Source organism: Agrilus planipennis, unplaced genomic scaffold (assembly GCF_000699045.2).
Source record: "Agrilus planipennis isolate EAB-ADULT unplaced genomic scaffold, Apla_2.0 scaffold362, whole genome shotgun sequence".
NCBI classification, from domain to species: domain Eukaryota; kingdom Metazoa; phylum Arthropoda; class Insecta; order Coleoptera; family Buprestidae; genus Agrilus; species Agrilus planipennis.
In genome coordinates this window covers 71,844-93,150 of record NW_020442407.1, presented here as the reverse complement: position 1 = coordinate 93,150, position 21,307 = coordinate 71,844, and the positions used below count along the sequence as shown (strand labels likewise).

Here is a 21,307-nt window from a genome sequence, read left to right as displayed (position 1 = left end):
TTAAAATTACAGCAAAACATATGCTGTAATTCTTTGTATCTTCAAAATTTTTTATGGAAGCCACTTGAAAATTGCTAAACTTACTATATGTTGTAATTCTTCTTCACTAATGTCTCTAAAATTATCAAAAAATTTTGTTGGCGGGTTATTTTTTCTTCTGTGATGTCCATACAGTGAAAAAAGTTAAAAGTAAAATTGTACGAAGTAACAAAAACGGTTTTATAATCTTAAGAGTCACAGTTCTTTAGGTAATTATACAATAATAAATGTGAAGCCTTTAAACATCAATGTTCAGGAGTTTATTCATAAAATTGTAAAGACTGTCCTAATGTATACAGAACAAACAGTCAGAAAATACTATAAATGGCGCAGTAAACGCCATCTGTAGCGCGATGCTACATTTTAGGATTACGTATGCTCCAACAAGGTCCACTTGTGTAGATATCTACTTGCTGAAAACGAATCCCGGCGTAGCCAACCTCAACGTGATAGGCACGTTAGCTTAATCGAATAAAATAATTCGAAGTGGTCTGTATTCTGTCGAAACTGCCAGACGCGGATCGCGATTTCGATCTTTTTGGCTCTCATCAGCGCGTCGCATACAGACCACTTCGAATTATTTTATTCGATTAAGCTAATGTGCCTATCACGTTGAGATTGGCTACGCCGGGATTCGTTTTTAGCAAGTAGATATCCACACAAGTGGACCTTGTTGGAGCATACGTAATCCTAAAATGTAGCATCGCGTTACAGATGGCGTTTACTGCGCCATTTGTAGTATTTTCTAAAACGCACTGTTAAGACAGCAGGTAAAAGTTGGTCTGTGTCTGTCGGAGCTGCCTGCGACGCGCTGATCAGATCCAAAAAGATCGAAATCGCGATCCGCGTCTGGCAGTTTCGATAGAATACAGACCACTTTGAATTATTTTAAACAGTCAGAAAGTTTGAAATTCGCATAAACGAATATTTTAAAAGTTTTTGTAAGAAAAAGTAGACTCCACCTATACAGAACATTTGATAGACAAACTTCAACTTCGTTTATAAGATTTTTAATATACAACATAAAGGTTTTAAGTTAAATTTAATGGAAAAGTTAGAAATAGATAAATATTATAAAAAATAGTGATTTTAAACGACCAAATAGAAGGCAATAGTTTGCTTTTAATAATTGCTCAATACTAACTTAACAAATCTATAGATAATTATAAATCAGTTAAGTTTGTACACTCATCACCTGATGATGCCACTGTGTGGTGAAACAGGATTGTTGTGAACATAATAAGTTTTCGTGAAACTTTATGTTATTTTGATAATTAAAGATAAGTTTCAACAAGAAACAGCTACCACCCTAAACAGGTTAATTTTATCCAATGTATTCATATCATAAAAATGTGCGACTGAAAAATGCAGTTTTTTCGCACTTCACTCAAATGAGCATGGAACACAATTTTAAACTCATTATGATCAACTACAGCAATGTTATTGCTTTAAATACTTTTAAAAAGAAAACTGGTAGCGAATAAATCATGCAAGCATATAACAGGTGTATACAAACCGACTCTACACACCTCTTTGTTGATTTGTTCGCAATTATTTCTGTCTCTTTCTCTTTCCTTAAGTAGATCTTTTAACAAAATTATCTCTTTTAGGGCTTCATCTCTTTCTTGTTCTCTCTCAGATGCTTGTTCTTCCAAAAATTTAGCGGTAGCTCGAATTTTCTTATCAGCAGCCTCGATCTAAACGCATCAAGAAATTGCTACCAATAATAAACATTTAACACTTCTACAAAACGCTAAGTATTTACTAAGAATATACTTAAAATAGTACGAGTCTTTATATATGTTAAACGAATAGTTATTCATGTACTTCTCATTTAAATAGCGTTAAAGAAGGTAGTGTTCTTAAAACAATAATATCCTCTAAGTATATAGTGTTGTGAACCACAGATCATATATAGAATAAAAACTACTTCGTTTTTATTCATAATGCAAATTAAAAAACAAAGATCACAAGATCGAATAATGAATGCTTTCCATTTCTTCCTCTTGTTCTACAAATGCGAAAAGTTAAGGTCAATATGTGGTGAAAAGTTGTTTATTCCTAGAAAAGCAACAACCTACAATTCGCCCTTAGTTAAGCCCCCTCTTACACGGCACATGGACTTCTGATTTATGTTCGAAGCAGCATAGAATGCCTATCAATTCTCCGTGTAAGTGTAACAGCGATGGTGCAGACTGGAGTGTGATGGATCGTCCTAGCGCGTCCTCTCCCGATCATCGTTGCGAAATAGTATACATAGTGGAATGCTCAAAAGCGTTAAAAAGGCTTAGAAATCAATTTTGTGGGCATTATGGGGTTACAAAAACAGAACTATGCATACAACTGAAGTATGTATTTTACTGAATAGGAATCCCAAATATAATAAAAAATAACGTGGGCAGAATTGACTTGGTGCTTACGGAAGTGGTTACTTGACCGTTTTAGCAGCTATGTGAATGTTGCAGGAAATGATGTCGGTATCAAATATCTTTTCCCAATCACAGAGAATTTTAGAATACTGCCAACTCAACGTCTTTGTGGAACTTTTAAAAATGACAAATCCTGATTACCTGATTCGATTACCTGCACCAATTCGCGGATGTCATCTATTCTGACTTACTCGGTAGTATTCGATCTTCCTCTACGATCGCCTTATAGACCATTTTGGTATTTGACATTATTATCTCTTGTCCATCGACGCGCATTGTGGAAGTACTAATATTTAAGTCGATTCCATGTTCTTAAAGAAGAATCCAATGATGACATCATTTACTATCTTGACCACCAATACCCAAGTGTGTAATATCGTATTTCTAATTCCAATTTCTACGTTGTATTCTTCATGGATTGGTGAAGTTCATCCGGTTGCTCTAGTTAAAATAGTCTACTTGCCAAAGGCAGAATTCGTCGTTCCGATACCACATCAGGTCGAACAATAGTGTTGGATGCCCCTGTATCGATAACCATTTTAAGAATGTGTTGATTTATAGTTCCTTTTATGAATAATGAGCTACTGCCATTCGGTCTTGAAACGATTTCTTAGAGGGCTTGGTGAGGGTGACCCACCTTGCGCTCTTGTGTTATTTTTTATTAATACCTTTGGATTTCGATTCAGTTAGACATAAGCTTTAATTCTATACATAATTAAGCTTGTAACCTTGCGGTGCCCAGAGAAGTGAAAATAAGTCTACCATAAAGAAATTTGCCTTAAGCATTTGTCATACATTTTGAAAAGATCGTTCAGCAAAGAACACGCCAGGACGTTTCTTCGTACTCCCAACCACATCGAATAGGCAGTACACACCGCGTATGGATTACCGCTCCACGCGTTGTGTAACAGGGCCATTACACGAATTTATCAAGTATTTAATAAGACTGTTACGTGAATTTATGATGTAATGCATGCCTATTCGAACTTACTGTTTTTTTTGGCCAGTACACTATGTTGGTAAAATTTACGCTCAGGTATGATTTGTGGCGAAATAACTCTTTTTGTTTTTTCTGTGTGTAAATATTTTTTCTAATTTTATTTCATTTCAATTAATATTTCATTTCAAGTAATATTTCCTTTCAGTCTAAACTCTATTGTTCTTTCAATCACTTTTACCTGGAAATCCAACTTCAACCATATCTGCATGCACTCCCATACTAATATCTGGTTTTACCCTTAATTGCTTTCTCTTGAATTCTGTACTATCTAATTCTGTATATTCCTAGAAACTAGTGTCTTCACCCTCTCTCTCACTACTTTTCCTTCTAGAACATTCTATTAAAATTACTAACAACCCTATCCTATAAATACTCTAAAATTTCTTATCTCAAGACAGTCTCTCGCCTACCGCTACCACCATTCGTAAGTGCTTCGATTATTCCATTATTATTCTCTACATTGTTTTCATTTTTGTTGTTATCTTTGTTATTGTTACTGTTCTGTTACCTTGTTCTCGTTTGTTTGTTTCACTCTTTGTGCCTTTTGTTACTTGTGTTTCGTTGTTATTGTTATAAACTGTTATCTGTTATTATTAGTGTTTTTTTTGGTATTTAAGTAATACCCATCAAAAGACACTAAAGATTCAATAATAGTAAAAAATACAAACGGTTGTATAGGAAAAAAGTAATTAATTTAATACATTAAAAAGACACTTATTTGAACCGTACAGTTGGTTTTTTATTTTAGTAGCATATTATATTATATTTACTAACTGTGTTTATAAATTAGTGTAACTTTTTATTAAATACCTGTAGCCCGATAAACCGCTATAACAAAAGGATATTACTGAAGAAACCCGCTTACTTGGGACACCATGTATGTATATGTATGTATGTATGTATTTTTCGTATATATGTATGTTTTTATTATATATATATATACAGGTTGTCTTACGGTGACGGCCCATTACGATATTCATATTCATGGTTTTCTGGGGTGTTTCTTTCAAATAAAATAATGCCAGTCCTGTAGCACTTCCGGTTATGCCGTATGTTATCAACTTGCGTATGTTAAATGGAATACCCTGTATATTTTTGAATTTTTAGAATCTACGTGTTATGTTGGAGGATCATTGAATTTTCCCCATGTCTAGGTCCACTAGTGTTTGTGATATTCCATGGTTATCAAAAAAAAATGTTTTTCCATTGTCTAACTCAAAACAAGCTAAAGTACTTATATTTGGAAGGAAAATAGGGTGATGCCCATCATTTACTACAGTTACGTTAAAAGTTGTTTCGTATTATACAGGTTGATGTAAATTTAATTTGTGTAACTTCGAACCATCAAAACATTGTATTTTTAAATGGAATGCTCTGTAAATCTTTTCAAATTCAGTTGTAGAATTGTTCACTTTATCTATCCATATTACACTTCCCTATGGTAATCTTTTTTAGCTTTCCTGTTATTTACGTTTTTTATTATAATGATCGAATTTCTAACGAAAATAGCTATGGATCTGCTAGAAAAATTGAAAACAAACAAAAACGATAGATTTGTCACCACTTGCTAAGATTAATGGTAATTAACTATCAATTTTAAAATCATGGAAAACAATATGTATACAAATGCTTTATGTTATATTTTTCATCCATGGATAATGCAATGGAATTATACGTACAGAACTTTTAATGAAAAATACCCTAATTTACCAATTATACGGACCGACGAATCTAAATTCACCAGAGAAAGCATTTTTAACAGGTAAAAATGTATTTTGACTGGTTAAATGAAATCAAATTTATAGATTTTTTCCACACTAGTTCGATCACATCCTAATTTATTTCTTAAAATTCTTCTTAATTTCCTTCTAGGCATTGGTAGCAAATTAGTATACGTGTTGTTTTCCATGANAGATAATAAGCTGTTTATTTACAATAAACCTCAACGCTCTTAATTTGGGACTTCTGCTGGGGTAATTAAACCTGAGACTTGCAAATTACTTTCTTAGTCATAATTGGAATACGGATAAACTATCCATGCCTTATACTATGTGTCTATATTATTCTGTAGTCCATGGGATTAATACACAAGTTGTAAAGAATAATGAGTGCTAAAAAATTATAGCATATTACGTACCAAGGGAGGGAAGTCGGCTAATACAGACCATGTGGTAATAGCCCACCTCCTTCCCGAGGTGCGTATAGTATTTTTTGTCAAATTTGTGCAGAATGTTCGTCACTTTGACTATTTGTTTAATTGATAAAAAATATATAGCTTAGTATTGGTATATATGTCACGGTAAAAGTAGTAAACTGGCAATTATATATAATAGCCGATAATTGTCCATAATCACCACTCAATTTGGAAAATATGATAAACTCTTCAAATTAATATATGTTTGCATAATTCCCACTCGTGATGTGTAGGAATGTATTAGAATTTGGGAAAATTGTTTAGAAATTAAGGAAAATTGTATAGGAATGAATTTATTCGACATTTATTTACAATTTGGGCTCATCATCATCAGGTCGTAAGTCCTAAGACTGGTTGGACACGTACATTCACTCTTTCCTATCCTGAGCTAATCTTCGCATTTCCCTAAAATTAGAACTATTTGGGTTAACCAAATATTAATGACTAATATACGTAGAATAAAACCAAAGAGGGCCGTTGAAGGAGAGGTTTTAAGATAAGAACAATGGTGAAGTGGCAGTCGGCGTGTAACGATGGGTAAAGCACCATAATGGCGGTGGATACCCTGGTGGGAGAAAGTAAGGTGCCGTAAGAGCACTTAATATTGATAATATTGAGAAAGTTGGTTATTGCGCAGATATTATGTATTTTAAGTGATGTTGTTTTTTTGTGGAAATATAAGGCCTGTAGAAGTGTAAGGTGGACGGCCGACGGGTGGAGAAGTCCTGTACGTCAAGTGGTCCACTGCAGATCTAGCTATATATGTCTGGAGTGGCAGTGCACCCGTGAGTGACGTATGTTAATGAGGGTAGAAGTCCACTCCTTGACTTGCTGTATACAGCAGTGGCCTAAGCGGTATAAGGGCGTCCAATAGAGGGATAAGTCTCTACACATGGCTTTTGTTAATTTAAAGATAAGCATTGGGAAAGAACTATGCAAACGCCCAATGCATAGGATGCCTGCTTATTTAGCTGGGGCCTAGGTGTGACAAAAACTTATTGTTTCAGGTAATATACAATATTCATCAGGGATATTTCATCGGACACAACTATATCACCGAGTTCGACTACGTTGGGACATTGCAAGGCCCGCCTAAGTGTTTAAACTGTCTATCGCATTGTATTGTTCTAATTAAGGGTTTTTGCTTATTCCCTTACATGTTCTTTTATGTGGCTTCTTAAAGTTGGTTTCAAAGTGGTTTCAGCTGTGGTAATAAACTGTATTTAATAGTGTGCATTCCTACAAAATTAATATGTCTCGTTTAGATATAACGTTACATCTGTACGTTGTGTTTTATGTTCCATAACGAATCAGAAAAGAAACATAAACACGACCCATCAAAGGTTGTCAGTATTCCTAGTAAAAGGACTTAAGTCATTATATTTCGCGAGTTTTCGCTACGAATAATAAGTATCGAATAACATAGCTCGACATGTTAGCAAATTAGAAATTTCGTTTCAAAATATACGTCTCCTACATACATGAATATTGACTGGGTGGTCGATAGGTTTAAATCTGATTTAAAGGCTGATCTATTGAAATACAAATTTTTCAGAGTTAAGTGGGTATACAGGGTAGAAAATATCGTATTACTTCTAAAATCGTTCCTAAAACATAGACTCAAACTGTCAAAGATTAGGGTGCAAAATGAGTTATTGCTGTAGAGGGATTTTCGAAATGTCTCGAGTACTTTACAGATTTACATAGACTATTTTCGAGCTCAATTGTCACTGGATTGAAAAATTCTATAACACTTTTTTGTTGTATTTTGTATCAAGAAGCCATGTTTTTTTTTTAATTATTATAAATGAGACACCCTGTATATACAGCTCATTATCATCTGCATCAATCAATCAGAGAGGCGAAGGGACAATTAGTGGATTTCGAGAAGATGTAATACTTGTGTTTGACCTGGAAAATACGAGCCACTCTACTGAGAGATGGATCCAAAAAGTGGATGTACTAAGAGAAATCTTTAATTGGACTGAACGTGAGACAATAATGCAGGCCATTTCCAAATTGTCTGGTCTGGCTTTCCAATGCTATGAATCGTTGCCTTCCATAAAACATTCTTGGGAACAATGGAAAAGAATTCTACTGAGAGCATTTTCCACCCGTGAAGGTTATAATGCCGCGTTATGACATATGATGAACAGGAAGAAATTACTTGTTAATTCGAGTTGCTCGTTGGTGGTTGTACCTGCAATCATTTGACTTCGAAATAGGATACCGCAAGGATACATATCTCCCTCGAGTCTTAATTAACACCGCCCAAATAAATTTCAAAACAACTTGCTAAAAGGAGCTCAGAAAAAAGGTCCTGAAATGCAGGAAATCATTTTAATGTTGAACGAGAGAAAACTTACGAATATTTTTACCAAAACGAAATTCTTTTCAGAAAAATAAATCCGGGACAACAACCCCCCCCATTTATTGCGCGTTTGTGCTCAAGGGCAGCCGGCTAGGCTTGTTGCGTTTGTTTTCTACGATGAGCAATGTCACATTGGCCTCGACAAAACCTTTTGGTTTCGTAACCAAGTTTGTACAGAAATATTGCAACCATTGTCTTAAATGCATTGCTAGCAAAATGCATACAGGCCCTAAATAAGGATGGTTATAAAATAAATACTTATTCCATTCCACACAGTAGATGCAGATTTCGAGGGCTCCTTTGAAACATTGCCCGTAGGCTGTAATCATCTTATACTATTCATGAACGCCTTCACAAGATACGTTTTTTTAATACCCCTGAAAACATTGTGCGGCCCAGAAACAGCCGAAAACCTAAGTAGATACCTCAATATTTTTGGAACGACGAAAACCCTTGTGTGTGATAAAGGAACTAATTTTACTGACAAAAGGGTAAAAAAGTTGCTTTTTTCCTTTAAACAGAACCACACTACATTGCCAAAAGTGCCCGCCGTGCCAGCCGACAGGTAGAACGGTACGTTTCTACAATCTTAAAACTTTTAAGAACTGAAATTAATGACATGTCAGAATGGTCGAACGTTATAAATACACTACAATTAACAATAAATACCACCGTCCAAAAACCTACCGCGTTTTCTCCATTTTACCTTTTAACAGGCAACATCATAAGTAACACTGATATTGACTTCATAACCGAAGCTGTATCTAAAACTATCAACACTGATCACAATTTAGGAAACCACTTAAAACTGGCATACACGAGAATGCAAAAGCAGAAAAAGGCGAACAAACAAAACTGTCCACGTACGGGATTTCATTTATCAACCTTCTGGAAACTCACATCTGGCCAAACTAGACAAGAAATATGAAGGTCCCTGCGAGGTCGTATCCTTATTGCTTAATGACAGAATAGAAGTGAGGAATCTTAGTACCAACAAGAGAAAGGTCATCGCAACCGAAATGGTTCGGGTGTGGCCTGGAGAATTCGTGAAAGAGTCTACATCATAAATAGGTAGGTTGGTTGGCCATGTGAGCATTGAGTGAATGCTTGGAATTTATAAGAATTTGTAATCACAGAAACTTAAACTAAACAAAAACTAACAAAAACAAAAATTTTGGAACTACACGCAGTCTCTGTATGTTCAATACTACAGGCAGCGTCTCTGTAGGTTATCGAGTTACAGGCAGCGTCTCTGTAATCTCAGAGTTGTCCAGGCAGAGTCTCTGTAGGTTATAGAGGTACAGACAGCGTCTCTGTAAGCTCAGAGTTGCCCAGGCAGAGTCTCTGGCAACTATAAAAATGTTTGAAACTGCAGGCATTGTCTCTGCATATTCATGGGACAAAAGACAGTGTCTGTACCCATTTTCTAGAGAAATTATTAGATGAATGATTGAACTAGTTCTATATAAAATAATGTATTGTCGTTTGAGATAAGCCAAGGTGCTTTAAAGATTATTCCTTTTCAGATTAACAAGAAAAAATAATTTATACCTCAGGATGGGCCGTGTAGGCATTCTCACGAACTTTTTTTCATATCACCTGTTTCATAATATAAGCGCCGACCAGCCGGAAGATAACTCAAATCCCGGGGAACTACCGGACCAAATGAAGCAAACCGACTAGTTTCCTTTTGTTTAATTTGTTCGAGGGCATTCTATAATAAGCTTTTGTCAGGTGTAAACCGATTATATAGTCACTCACGTTTAAGGTTAATAAATTTGGCCTATTAATCGTTATGGAAAACAAACTCGAGATGAGCCAACCAAAAATCTCACTTGTATGTGGAAAACAATTTGTATAGAAAAAAAAGTTTAAGAAGTGAATCGGGGAAGGAACATTTACTACTGGATGTAACTTTACATACAAATCAGTCTAGCCAAGCCGTTTTACCGGTGATCAATCTATCTGATAATGATTTAGAAATTGGTACCGAAAATCCAATTGTCAGATCGTAGACTTGTGTACCGAGCGAACCGCAAAAAGTGATACCTGTTTTACAAACTGAAAAACAAACAATAAAATACCCTTACCAGAATCCGAANCAAACTCGAGATGAGCCAACCAAAAATCTCACTTGTATGTGGAAAACAATTTGTATAGAAAAAAAAGTTTAAGAAGTGAATCGGGGAAGGAACATTTACTACTGGATGTAACTTTACATACAAATCAGTCTAGCCAAGCCGTTTTACCGGTGATCAATCTATCTGATAATGATTTAGAAATTGGTACCGAAAATCCAATTGTCAGATCGTAGACTTGTGTACCGAGCGAACCGCAAAAAGTGATACCTGTTTTACAAACTGAAAAACAAACAATAAAATACCCTTACCAGAATCCGAAGTTAAAATAGGTTTAGACGATCTTGATGATATTGTTAGTGACCTATTACAGTGGAATATAATTCATGATTCGCAATCTAACTATGTGTCACCTGTCTTGTTAGTTTGTAAGAAAAATGATGAATACCGCATGTGCGTGGATGTTTGAAAACTTAATTCCATGACAGTGAAAGAGCGTTATTCATTACAGAATCTTTTATAAAGTATTCGATTTTAAGAGCCGTTTGATTAACTAAATCTAAATATGTAATAAAATTATTAGATATTTTTAACACATCTGGAACACCGACAAGAACCATTACTGATAGGAAAACTGCTTTTACTTCAAAATTAGTTAAAAAAAACTTTTGTATAAAATTAATTTCAAAATGGCAAAATGAAGATTGGGATAAACAAATACCGAAATTACTATTTTCTTTAAACAACACAATACATAGAGTTACAAAGAAAACACCCAATGAAATTATATTAAGTTATCGACGTAAAAGTCTAGGAACCTCATTGTTGCAAAACGAAATTCAGGTAAAATCAGAAATTCAAAGAGATCTTCAACAATTAAGAGCGGAAGTCGCCAAACGCATTAAAACAGATCAGCAGAAAAATAAACAATTATTTGATAAGTAAGAGGAACTGCGAAAATATAAACTTTCAGACATAGTCCTACTAATTAAAAACAATGCAGGAGATAACACAAGTTGTAAATTGAAACCACGGTATTTTGGTCCACTTATTATTAGAAAAGTAGTATTGAATCAAAATAGATACTTACTAGAACATTTACCTGATTCATGTAGATCATGTGCTACAAATTTATCTTACCTAGAGTCATTGATTTTTTATTTGGTTTATTACAAAACGCGCAAATATTGTTGTAGGATTAGAACTCTAATTAGTTCTACTTTTAATACCTATATTGTAGGAAAGTTATNATTTAACTAGAAAGTTTTTTTTTACATAAATGTATCGTTTCTATTAATTTTATAAAAATGGCAAAATATATGATGAATATTGCTACAATATGAGAAAAAACCAACCTGAAGTACATACTTGAGATAATAAGCTGTTTATTTACAATAAACCTCAACGCTCTTAATTTGGGACTTCTGCTGGGGTAATTAAACCTGAGACTTGCAAATTACTTTCTTAGTCATAATTGGAATACGGATAAACTATCCATGCCTTATACTATGTGTCTATATTATTCTGTAGTCCATGGGATTAATACACAAGTTGTAAAGAATAATGAGTGCTAAAAAATTATAGCATATTACGTACCAAGGGAGGGAAGTCGGCTAATACAGACCATGTGGTAATAGCCCACCTCCTTCCCGAGGTGCGTATAGTATTTTTTGTCAAATTTGTGCAGAATGTTCGTCACTTTGACTATTTGTTTAATTGATTGAGCGTCCGTGTTAGATCTATTGAAATACACATTAAATTTAAATTTTAGAAATGAATGGTTTATAACAATAATACAAATAACAAAAAAAATATTGATATAAGTATAGTAATTAAACATTAATGTTGTAATAAATTACAAATTGTGCGAATAATCTTTTAATTTATTATTATGTTTTTCTGAGTGAATTTGAAATGTGTGCAAACGAAGCTGGATTACATACCGGCAATATAATCGTAATTGTCCCTAACTTACATTCTTTTTCCGCTTTAAACAACGCTTTTGAATAGTTTATTAAATAAACATAGTAACACTAATATAAACTTTTCATAAGGTTTATATATGTTAAAGTAATTATTTACGTCTTTTTTCTTATTTCTACGTTTAAAAAATAATACATTGAACAATTGACCTCAAGTTGGACGTCAAATCAACGTTACATTCCATAAAGCGGAGTTCTTCATTATATGACGCGCGCTTGTCATCCGTCAGGGTTTCCCGCGATTATTCCCAGGCGGTGTTTTTAAAATACAATAAAATACTTAAAATACTTCAATACTTTTTCTTTTTACATGAAAAACGCTTGTTATAATCTATGTATTATAAATTATGATTTCTGCCTACAATTTTGGTAAGCTTCAAAATTATGTCACGTCTGGCAACATTGTGTTTAGACAATCGTTGTTCTGTTAAAACGCATGCTTAAGTATCGCGCATGCTCATAAAATATAAATTTCTTTTCGTACGCATGGAAAAGAGCTACTTTCGTTTACGTATACAGGATAGGAAAGTCAAACTTTCTGCGGAGGTATGACAAAAAAATTATTTCCAGATATACAGGGTGCTGCATAAGTTTCCTGGGAACCATACACATTCAAGTTTTTTTTTTTATTAAAATCCTGTGTATTTTCATTTGTAGATTGCCCTTTTTTGGCCACTAACCTGATATAAGATTGCTTAGGGTATATAATTCAAAATTTAGAGTTATTTCAATAAATAAATAAGAGGTCCATTTCACACCCTGTATCCCTTTTTAATGTCAGCTATATTCATTTCATTACGGAACAACTTTCAAATGAATTCTGACTAAAATTTCTCTGGGCACTACATGAAACATTTTGAAATAATTGAATAAATAAATAAAAATAGTTGGTTTCTGTTTCACAAATATATTATGAAATATTTCTTTATTTAATGTAGTAAATTATTTGCAGATTTTATTAAAGCATTCTATATGCCTACATTAGATCAGAAAAACAAAACTTGAATTTTTTAGATATAACTATCACTCACAATCTAGATAATTATGCAATAAGAGAATAATGGCCGATAGCACTAATAAAATTAAAAATCATAACGGCCAATAACCATCATTATCATTATAACCGCAAGAAAATGCCAGGAAAGTACATTCCAACAACATAATCAACGTCATTCTAACGACCTGCTTTGTATCATCATCATCATCATATTTCTTATTGACTTTCATAGAGTCCTCTGTTCTCCTATTTTTTTTAATGCCTCTTCATTTCTAACCTTCTCTATCCACGGTACCCTCATCATTCTCCTGTAACATCACATTTCGAACGCTTCTAATCTTTTCTATTCCGCCGCGCCAACTGTCCTAGTTTCGCACCAGTACAGCGCCGTGCTACAAACATACACTTTAACAATCTTTTTTGAATTTATAAATTAAACGTTCGCAAGCATAGAAGTGATTTCTTTTTATTCCTCTGCTTTATATCCCTACTACTCCTTCCGTCCTGATTTATCTGACTTCCTAGGTACCTCAAATCTTATTTGACCCCCCATAGGGCAGAAGCTGGGTACGCCCATGGCTAAATCATCTGCAAATCTAAGCATACTAATCTTCTGCCCCTGTATGTCTATCCCTACAGTTGTACTGTCTTTAATGATGTTGATCGCGTCTTCGATGTATAGATTAAAGAGTAGCGGTGACAGTGTGCATCCCTGTCTGACTCCCTTCCTAATATTTACTTCTCTACGTTCCAGCCCCATCTCTATAACTGCCTTTTGCTCTTTATACAAATTAGGTAACTATACTTCGTTTAGTTTCTGTAGCGATGTGACCTTTAGTTTGACCGGCGCAAAGTAGAAAAGAACAGCACTAGACCAGAAAAGGAAGGAGACAACTCTCGGCCAAACTCTTAACCGGTGAGGAACGTATAATCCGTACTATACTGCACAGAAAAATTGACCATTTTATCCACTACAATTGCACTGCTCAAATGTCATGTTATTGGTACCATTTACTACTGAAAATATCAAGGAAATGTTTATTTATATTTGAAGACATATTAAAGGCTTTAATGCTTGTTTTCAACTCGCACTACTATTCATGATTGAACAAAACTTTTGGCAGGTACGTTTTCTATCGTTTGGCTTATTTCAACTAGGTGTATACTACGTAGCCAATTCATGTCCAGGGCCGGCTTCGGATTATAACTTGTTTCTTTTACATTTTACTTTTGTCTCAATCACGCTGCTGGACTCAGCATGCGATTCCCTATTGCATCTAGTTGACACCTTCCAAAGCTTGCTACTTATTTCAGAAACATCCTGTATACCCCACCGGTTGCATCTACTGAAGACTACATCGAACTCCATTGAGTCAATCCTGCAGAATCATCAAGATGATTAACTTTCTCATATTAGGTGATTTTAATATACCAGACATAATTTGGAGCAATAATTTTCTATAATGTAATCTAAGTGGGTATCCATTTCCCTTACAGTATCTCAAGGCGTCAGTGATCAGAGAATCCTTTTCGTACTTGGCCTGGATCATTCAGTTATCTATTCATTTAAATGTTATACTCTAGACCCTTCTTTCACTAATATTCCTATCATTACTGTATCTTCTCCGCTTGACATCCTTTCTAACTTTAATCAACGTCATCTTCCACTTGCCATCTCACTCTCCATATCTACTGCTTTCTTAGCTTTTTTACGATTATCGTCATTCGACTATAGCTGCAATCACTTTGTGTTTTAACCGAATTTCCTGAGATAAAGCTTACCTCTATAGTACAGAAGATTAAGACATAATTTTCCGTCACGGTTTTATACTGATATTACCGCCGCTGTTGATAAAAAAAAGAGGCAGGCCCACTCTCTATTCCGTTTCTCCGGTAATTTAGGTGAATCTATCGAAGTTAAGCGCATTCGAGCGTGTTTATATTAGGCTTTATAAGTTGTCCTAATACTTCCCAAATATACAAGATGTGACGTTTATCATCAATATTTAAACCACTGGTTCCTAGTGATATTTGGAATATAAAGTGTAAATGCATTTTACTTTTAACTTTTAAAAATTAAAAAAATATAATTGTTTTGAAGCTGGCCCTGGCGAACTACAAATAGTTGCAGCGTGCAGATATGAATATATCGATCGTACAAAAATTCAGTGTCAGTAGGTCGGAATCCCTTGTCTGTTGTCCGTTTGATGTTAGTTAATAGTTAATCTTTACTTTGTATAAAGTAGTGTTAAGGTGTTAATTATGCATGTTTCGTTAAAAGTGAAGAGGATGTTATACGAAATAAGTATCGAAGTTTTAAAATCGACATAAATCCTGTATTCATAACAAATATCAAATTTTATCGTACTATAACAGAAGGTAGTAGAACAGGTAGTCTATTAGATACAGGCCCGTATTTAAACAAATTATTGTCACGTATTTAAACCTTTTTTGAACTTATACTACTTTTATTTAACTATTTTTTGTCTAATTAACACTTCTATTATTTTTAAGTTGTTAATTCACCACTATAAACATTTTGTTACTTCTTCACTACATCTATAGAATATTTAGGATTCTCAATAATTGAACTAACTCGATTGATAAATTTAAAATAGTGACAATATACAAGCTCTGCAACATACAAAAGCACAACTGGAACGTGGCCATGTAAATAACATGTTGTTTTTTTACTTTCGCTAAACTTGCTAGAAGCTGGAATGCTTTAGATAATGACTTGAGATCAGTTACGAGTCTACCTGAATTTAAAAGAAAAGTCAGAAATTTAATCTTGCAATATTTTTTAATTTAATAGATGCGCTTTATTTTGTACTACTTTAATTTACCCATTACTGTAATGTTCCAAAATTTATTTCTGTTTTGATGGTTTGGAGCACAAGATTTTATTTAATTTTTGTTATGCCTACTACAACTTGCCTAATTAGATTTAACCTTATATTTTTGTTTTTGTTTCCCTCTCTCTGCAATTGGAAAGGATCATATCAATTTATTATTAATGACCAACCAATAATAATAATAAAGTGTATTAGGTAATTGGAAAGCAGAATGTTTCCATAACAAAATGATTATAGCTGACACAGGAAACAACATAGGTACTTGATGTACAAGACGATAAGTTTTCATTAGGCATGGACCTCAACAATCTTGTATGGGGTAAGTGGTCCAAGCAAAGAAATTCATAAAATTAAACAATATACATTTTGTTAAAGATAATGTGTGCTTCGTGGCAAACTCATGTAACACTCGGTATTCTCTGAAACAATGCTAGTCTGTAGTAGGTACTCATTACTCCCTTCAACTTTTTTATTAAACCTTTTTTCTACCTCCTATAAGTATAGAGCTATTGTACCTGAGCGCAGTGTTGGACAACCTGTACATCGTTCTCATCAAGAAAAGATAATATATATTAATCTAAAAAAAACATCGCCTTACACTTTCTAATAATTACATCCTGATATGATATTAAAATGAGTACTTTTATTCTTATCATTATCAGATTATTACTTCGGTTAATGTAAATGATTAAATCATTTTTCTCTAATATTACGATTAATGGATAATAGAGTTTAATAATGCATGAGATGAAAAGCTTGCATTTGAAATTTACCTTTTCCCTACTCAGTGCACGATAAGGCGGTACTTTATCTACCTAGTAACAAACAAAGTAATAAAATACGTTATTCTTAGCGTCAATTATATACAAATGACAAAACTGTTGAGTAGAAATCTGTAATTTCTACTTACTTGTTGCTTTAAATCAATGTGCTCTTTCTGGGCTTCTGTTTTAAGTTTTTCTCCTGCCCTGCATAGATCTTCAACTAACTGCATTAGTCTGTTACAATCAGGAGAATCTTCACCGAGTACAGCTCTTGCCTTTTCTTGAACTTCGTTAAATGATACTACCTCCTCGCCTAAAAAAAAAATATTTTTACAAGTGAACTTCTGATAGAAAAATCGAGACGATAATTATAATTATTTAATATTTATTGTAATCAGAGTTACGGTAGGGGAGGCTGGAGCAAAATAGGATATTTAAGAGAAACATCGTTATTGAAAAAAATATATACTGTTTGATAGAATACCTTTTACTCACATAACATTACGCATCAAGTTTAAATACTCAAAACTTTCTACAAGCTAAATCACTTAACTTTATGATAATGAGTAACAACAATAAGAAACACAAGTGGTCGGGGAATGATGAGAAATGACAAGTTTCTTTTCAAGCACACTTTATTTCTTGGGCTTTCTAATTTTTTTCTTTCTAAATTTAGTATCCCGTTATGCCCTGACTATTTTGACCCAACAAACATTTTTTGCATTTAAACCAAGCACTTCTAACCTAACACGGCGATGACTATGAAAAGTACCTAATATGAAACTCCGATACTACTGCTATAATCTTAGTTGTTGATTGTCATAAAAATTAGGCACAAATTTCGTTTTTTCTCACAGTATAGCCAAAAGAAATAGCGACACGTCCCTATTCGACTGACTCATGTAAGACGACTTAAGTTCTGCCGAGGATACATATACGCATACGAGTTACTCTTACATTAGCGCCCGTCCCGTTTTGCCCTGAACCTAGTTCTGCTCCGGCCTCCCCTAGGGGTTGTAAAAGTTTATTGTTTGTGAAAGCTAAACAGGTCATTCGCATCCTCATGCGGAGCCTTTTAAAGGAAAGTACTACCCGCATCTCTTGGAAGTAATTATGTACAACTAAGAAAAGTGGAATATTCACAAATAATGAACAATTCCTGTTGTAGCTCTGATTCCAATAAACAGCAAGTAGGTTAGGATAGGTTTTAAGGAAAGGAAAATTTTTGAAGACAACAGTGCCAAAAATTGGCCATTTTAATTTTTATAATTTTAATACACTCAGTGATACCGTCATAATTAAAATGAATCTAAAGACTATTCTCAAGTTAAAATCCATTAAGCTATTAAGCGTGCCAAAGAAATACATACATACACTTGAAAAACATAGTCCTCCTTCTAGTGCAGTCAAGTACAAGGAAATGGTAAATATATCATTATTTAAGTTAAGTATTACTAATACCCAATAAAATAGACTAAAACTTAATAAGTTCACTGACTACAATGTTTTATTAAAAATACAGTTTCAATTGTAATTTCGAAATATACAAATTCCGTCAAAATCTTTTTGCTGTATAACTTCTGTTATTGTGGAAACCATGAATATGTACTTACCGAAATTAGACACATAACATTCATCTATCTCTCCATAACCTTCAGAAACTACTTCCTTGTCCATCATTTGAGCAATCTTTTCTTTGGCGTACATTAAATCATTTTCTAACACTCGCTGCTTTTCAAGAAGTTGCTCAATATGGTTATCTAAATTAATTCTTTCATTTTCCAGACTTCTTACATACTTTTCAGTTTCATTAAGCTTCTCAGTTAAATCCTCTTTAAGTGTATTTTCATCAAGTGGCTGTCGAGTTAAAGACGAAATTCTTTCATTTATTGTGATGCTTTTGTTTCTATTTGAGTGTATACTTGCTGTTAACGCTAATATGTCGTTTGCTTCGTCTCTAAGTTTACCGAGGCATTCTGACAACTCATTTTCTAAATCTACTGACAATTCATTAATGTTCACGTCGACGAGAGGAATTGAATCATCTATTGTTGCCAGAATTTCAGTTACATTAGGTGTTATATGAACTCGCTTTGAACATGAACTTGATGAAAAATGTACTGACAATTTGTCGTCAAAATCGACGGACTTGCTGCTTTGCAAATTTCTTTTTAATATTTCTTCTAATAGTGAATTGTTAAGCTCGTTCTCACATTCAGAAAAATATTTCATCAAGTGTGTCACTACGATACGTAGAATTGAAGTACATTTTCGTAAGTTATCTCTGTAAACCGTAAACAATGTTTGTGTTTTAATTATTTAAATTAAGTGCTACATTTTAAACAAACCTCTCTTGCAAAATATCCAATTCCTCTTGAATAAGACTGTTCTCTTTTAAACTTCGCCTTTTAATAGCTCTGTTCAAATTTCTTATATGTTCTTCTTTCAATTTGGCGATTTCTTTTGTATGCTCAGCTGACATATCCATTATTTTTTTTTCATAATGTTCCGTAAATTTACTTCTAAGTTGTAAAAGTTCAGAAGGCCATTCCTCGTCTTCATCCGAATTTGCGACTAACACCTTTAAAAATAATAATATCATCATGCTGTTGTTATATGGCTAGATATAAATACAATTTGAATTAAATTGAGGTTATTTTCCGATGGTAAGAATTTTTCGTTTACCGACCATAATTTGCATTGATATTTTTAGTAAGCTTGAGGACAAAACAGGGAAAATTTACCGAATTTAAGGGCGCTTATCAGCGAGTACTAATTTGAATTTGAGAGCTTCTTTCTATATTTACTTTTTTTTTCTTATAAATAGCTGTAATGAGAAATTTTATACATTTTTCTGTAATATATTTTCATACAATATCATTTTGGACAAAAGCTGGATTATGGAAAGGCATAAAATATAGAATTAAATCCAATGTTTTAGAGATATTTCAATAAACAAAAGTAAATATTCAGGTGTAAGTCACTCGTATCGGTCTGTAATATACGTTCTGTTCAAAACTTCCTCTATGTTGGTATGGCGTTGTTCGTATCTGTCACTAAATGTTTTTGAAATATTTACGATTTTCTAGAAATTTTAAAAAATATGGGTATTCTGTTAGCAGTGATTGCCGTTTGGTAATTTTATTAAATAGTAAAAAAGCAAATAAACAATAAATAAAATAAATAATTAACGATATCAGTTGATAATACTTAACAGCAAATACCCAAAACAGAAAATTAATNCCGTCCCGTTTTGCCCTGAACCTAGTTCTGCTCCGGCCTCCCCTAGGGGTTGTAAAAGTTTATTGTTTGTGAAAGCTAAACAGGTCATTCGCATCCTCATGCGGAGCCTTTTAAAGGAAAGTACTACCCGCATCTCTTGGAAGTAATTATGTACAACTAAGAAAAGTGGAATATTCACAAATAATGAACAATTCCTGTTGTAGCTCTGATTCCAATAAACAGCAAGTAGGTTAGGATAGGTTTTAAGGAAAGGAAAATTTTTGAAGACAACAGTGCCAAAAATTGGCCATTTTAATTTTTATAATTTTAATACACTCAGTGATACCGTCATAATTAAAATGAATCTAAAGACTATTCTCAAGTTAAAATCCATTAAGCTATTAAGCGTGCCAAAGAAATACATACATACACTTGAAAAACATAGTCCTCCTTCTAGTGCAGTCAAGTACAAGGAAATGGTAAATTCTTTTTTAATTTAAATTTATTGTACATATTATAATAATTGTTAACTATTAAATTATTTTTGAGATCAGAACAGAAATTCGTTGCTTTGGTCCCTATAAACATCTTTTAACCAACTAAAAGAACCCAGTAAGTGTCCACCAGAATTAAATTCTGTACAATTATTATTTATACATATTTTAGCTTTGATAAAGCCTCCCAACAAGAGTCAAAACGTTGGTGTTGGTTCTATAACCAATAAAGACGTTATCACCCTCTTTTGACATTTTCTTCTTTTATTCATACTAGGACTAGGGGAAGAAATAGCGAATTCGATCATTTTAATTACATATAATAAGCACCGTAAATAACAGAAAAAGAGGAAAGTAAAGTGTAATACAGATAGATAGAGGGAAAAATTTAAAAACTGAATCTGAAAAAATTTACAAGGTGTTTCATTTAAAAATCAATTTAAAATAAGAAAGTTGATGGCATCTTCCAGTATAACCGGAAGTGCTACAGCATTAGCATTATTTTATTTATAGAGAACACCCCTAAAAACCTTACTTCCTAACACTTAAAACTTAATTCGAAGTAGTTTCTGAAATATTCTAATAGGCCGTCACCGTAAGACACCCTGTATATATTTGTATTTAAACGCTATCAATTAAAAATTTAACTAGAAAGTTTTTTTTTACATAAATGTATCGTTTCTATTAATTTTATAAAAATGGCAAAATATATGATGAATATTGCTACAATATGAGAAAAAACCAACCTGAAGTACATACTTGAGATAATAAGCTGTTTATTTACAATAAACCTCAACGCTCTTAATTTGGGACTTCTGCTGGGGTAATTAAACCTGAGACTTGCAAATTACTTTCTTAGTCATAATTGGAATACGGATAAAC

At 33.4% G+C, this 21,307-nt stretch overlaps 2 protein-coding genes across 5 annotated transcripts in view; both read right to left on the bottom strand.

Moving 5' to 3' along the window:
* LOC108743133 (myosin-4) overlaps positions 1-19,286 on the bottom strand; it is a 41,520-nt gene extending 22,234 nt beyond the window's left edge. Inside the window, exons 1-5 of one of the 4 annotated variants that reach the window (XM_025980150.1) lie at positions 19,058-19,286; positions 18,323-18,993; positions 16,856-17,022; positions 16,719-16,760; positions 1,569-1,736 (exon numbers count right to left, since the gene is read on the bottom strand). In XM_025980150.1, the coding sequence (XP_025835935.1) occupies positions 1,569-1,736; positions 16,719-16,760; positions 16,856-17,022; positions 18,323-18,993; positions 19,058-19,197 (1,188 nt within the window). In that variant the 5' untranslated portion in view covers positions 19,198-19,286. The remainder of the gene's footprint in view (positions 1-1,568; positions 1,737-16,718; positions 16,761-16,855; positions 17,023-18,322; positions 18,994-19,057) is intronic. The other 3 variants (XM_018478589.1, XM_025980151.1, XM_018478590.1) reach the window with 3 other exon arrangements.
* Positions 19,287-19,905: 619 nt separating this feature from the next.
* Positions 19,906-21,307, bottom strand: part of LOC112906277 (major antigen-like) — a 37,347-nt gene continuing 35,945 nt past the window's right edge. The window contains exon 9 of the mRNA XM_025980148.1: positions 19,906-19,994. Coding sequence (XP_025835933.1) covers positions 19,906-19,994 — 89 coding nt within the window. The remainder of the gene's footprint in view (positions 19,995-21,307) is intronic.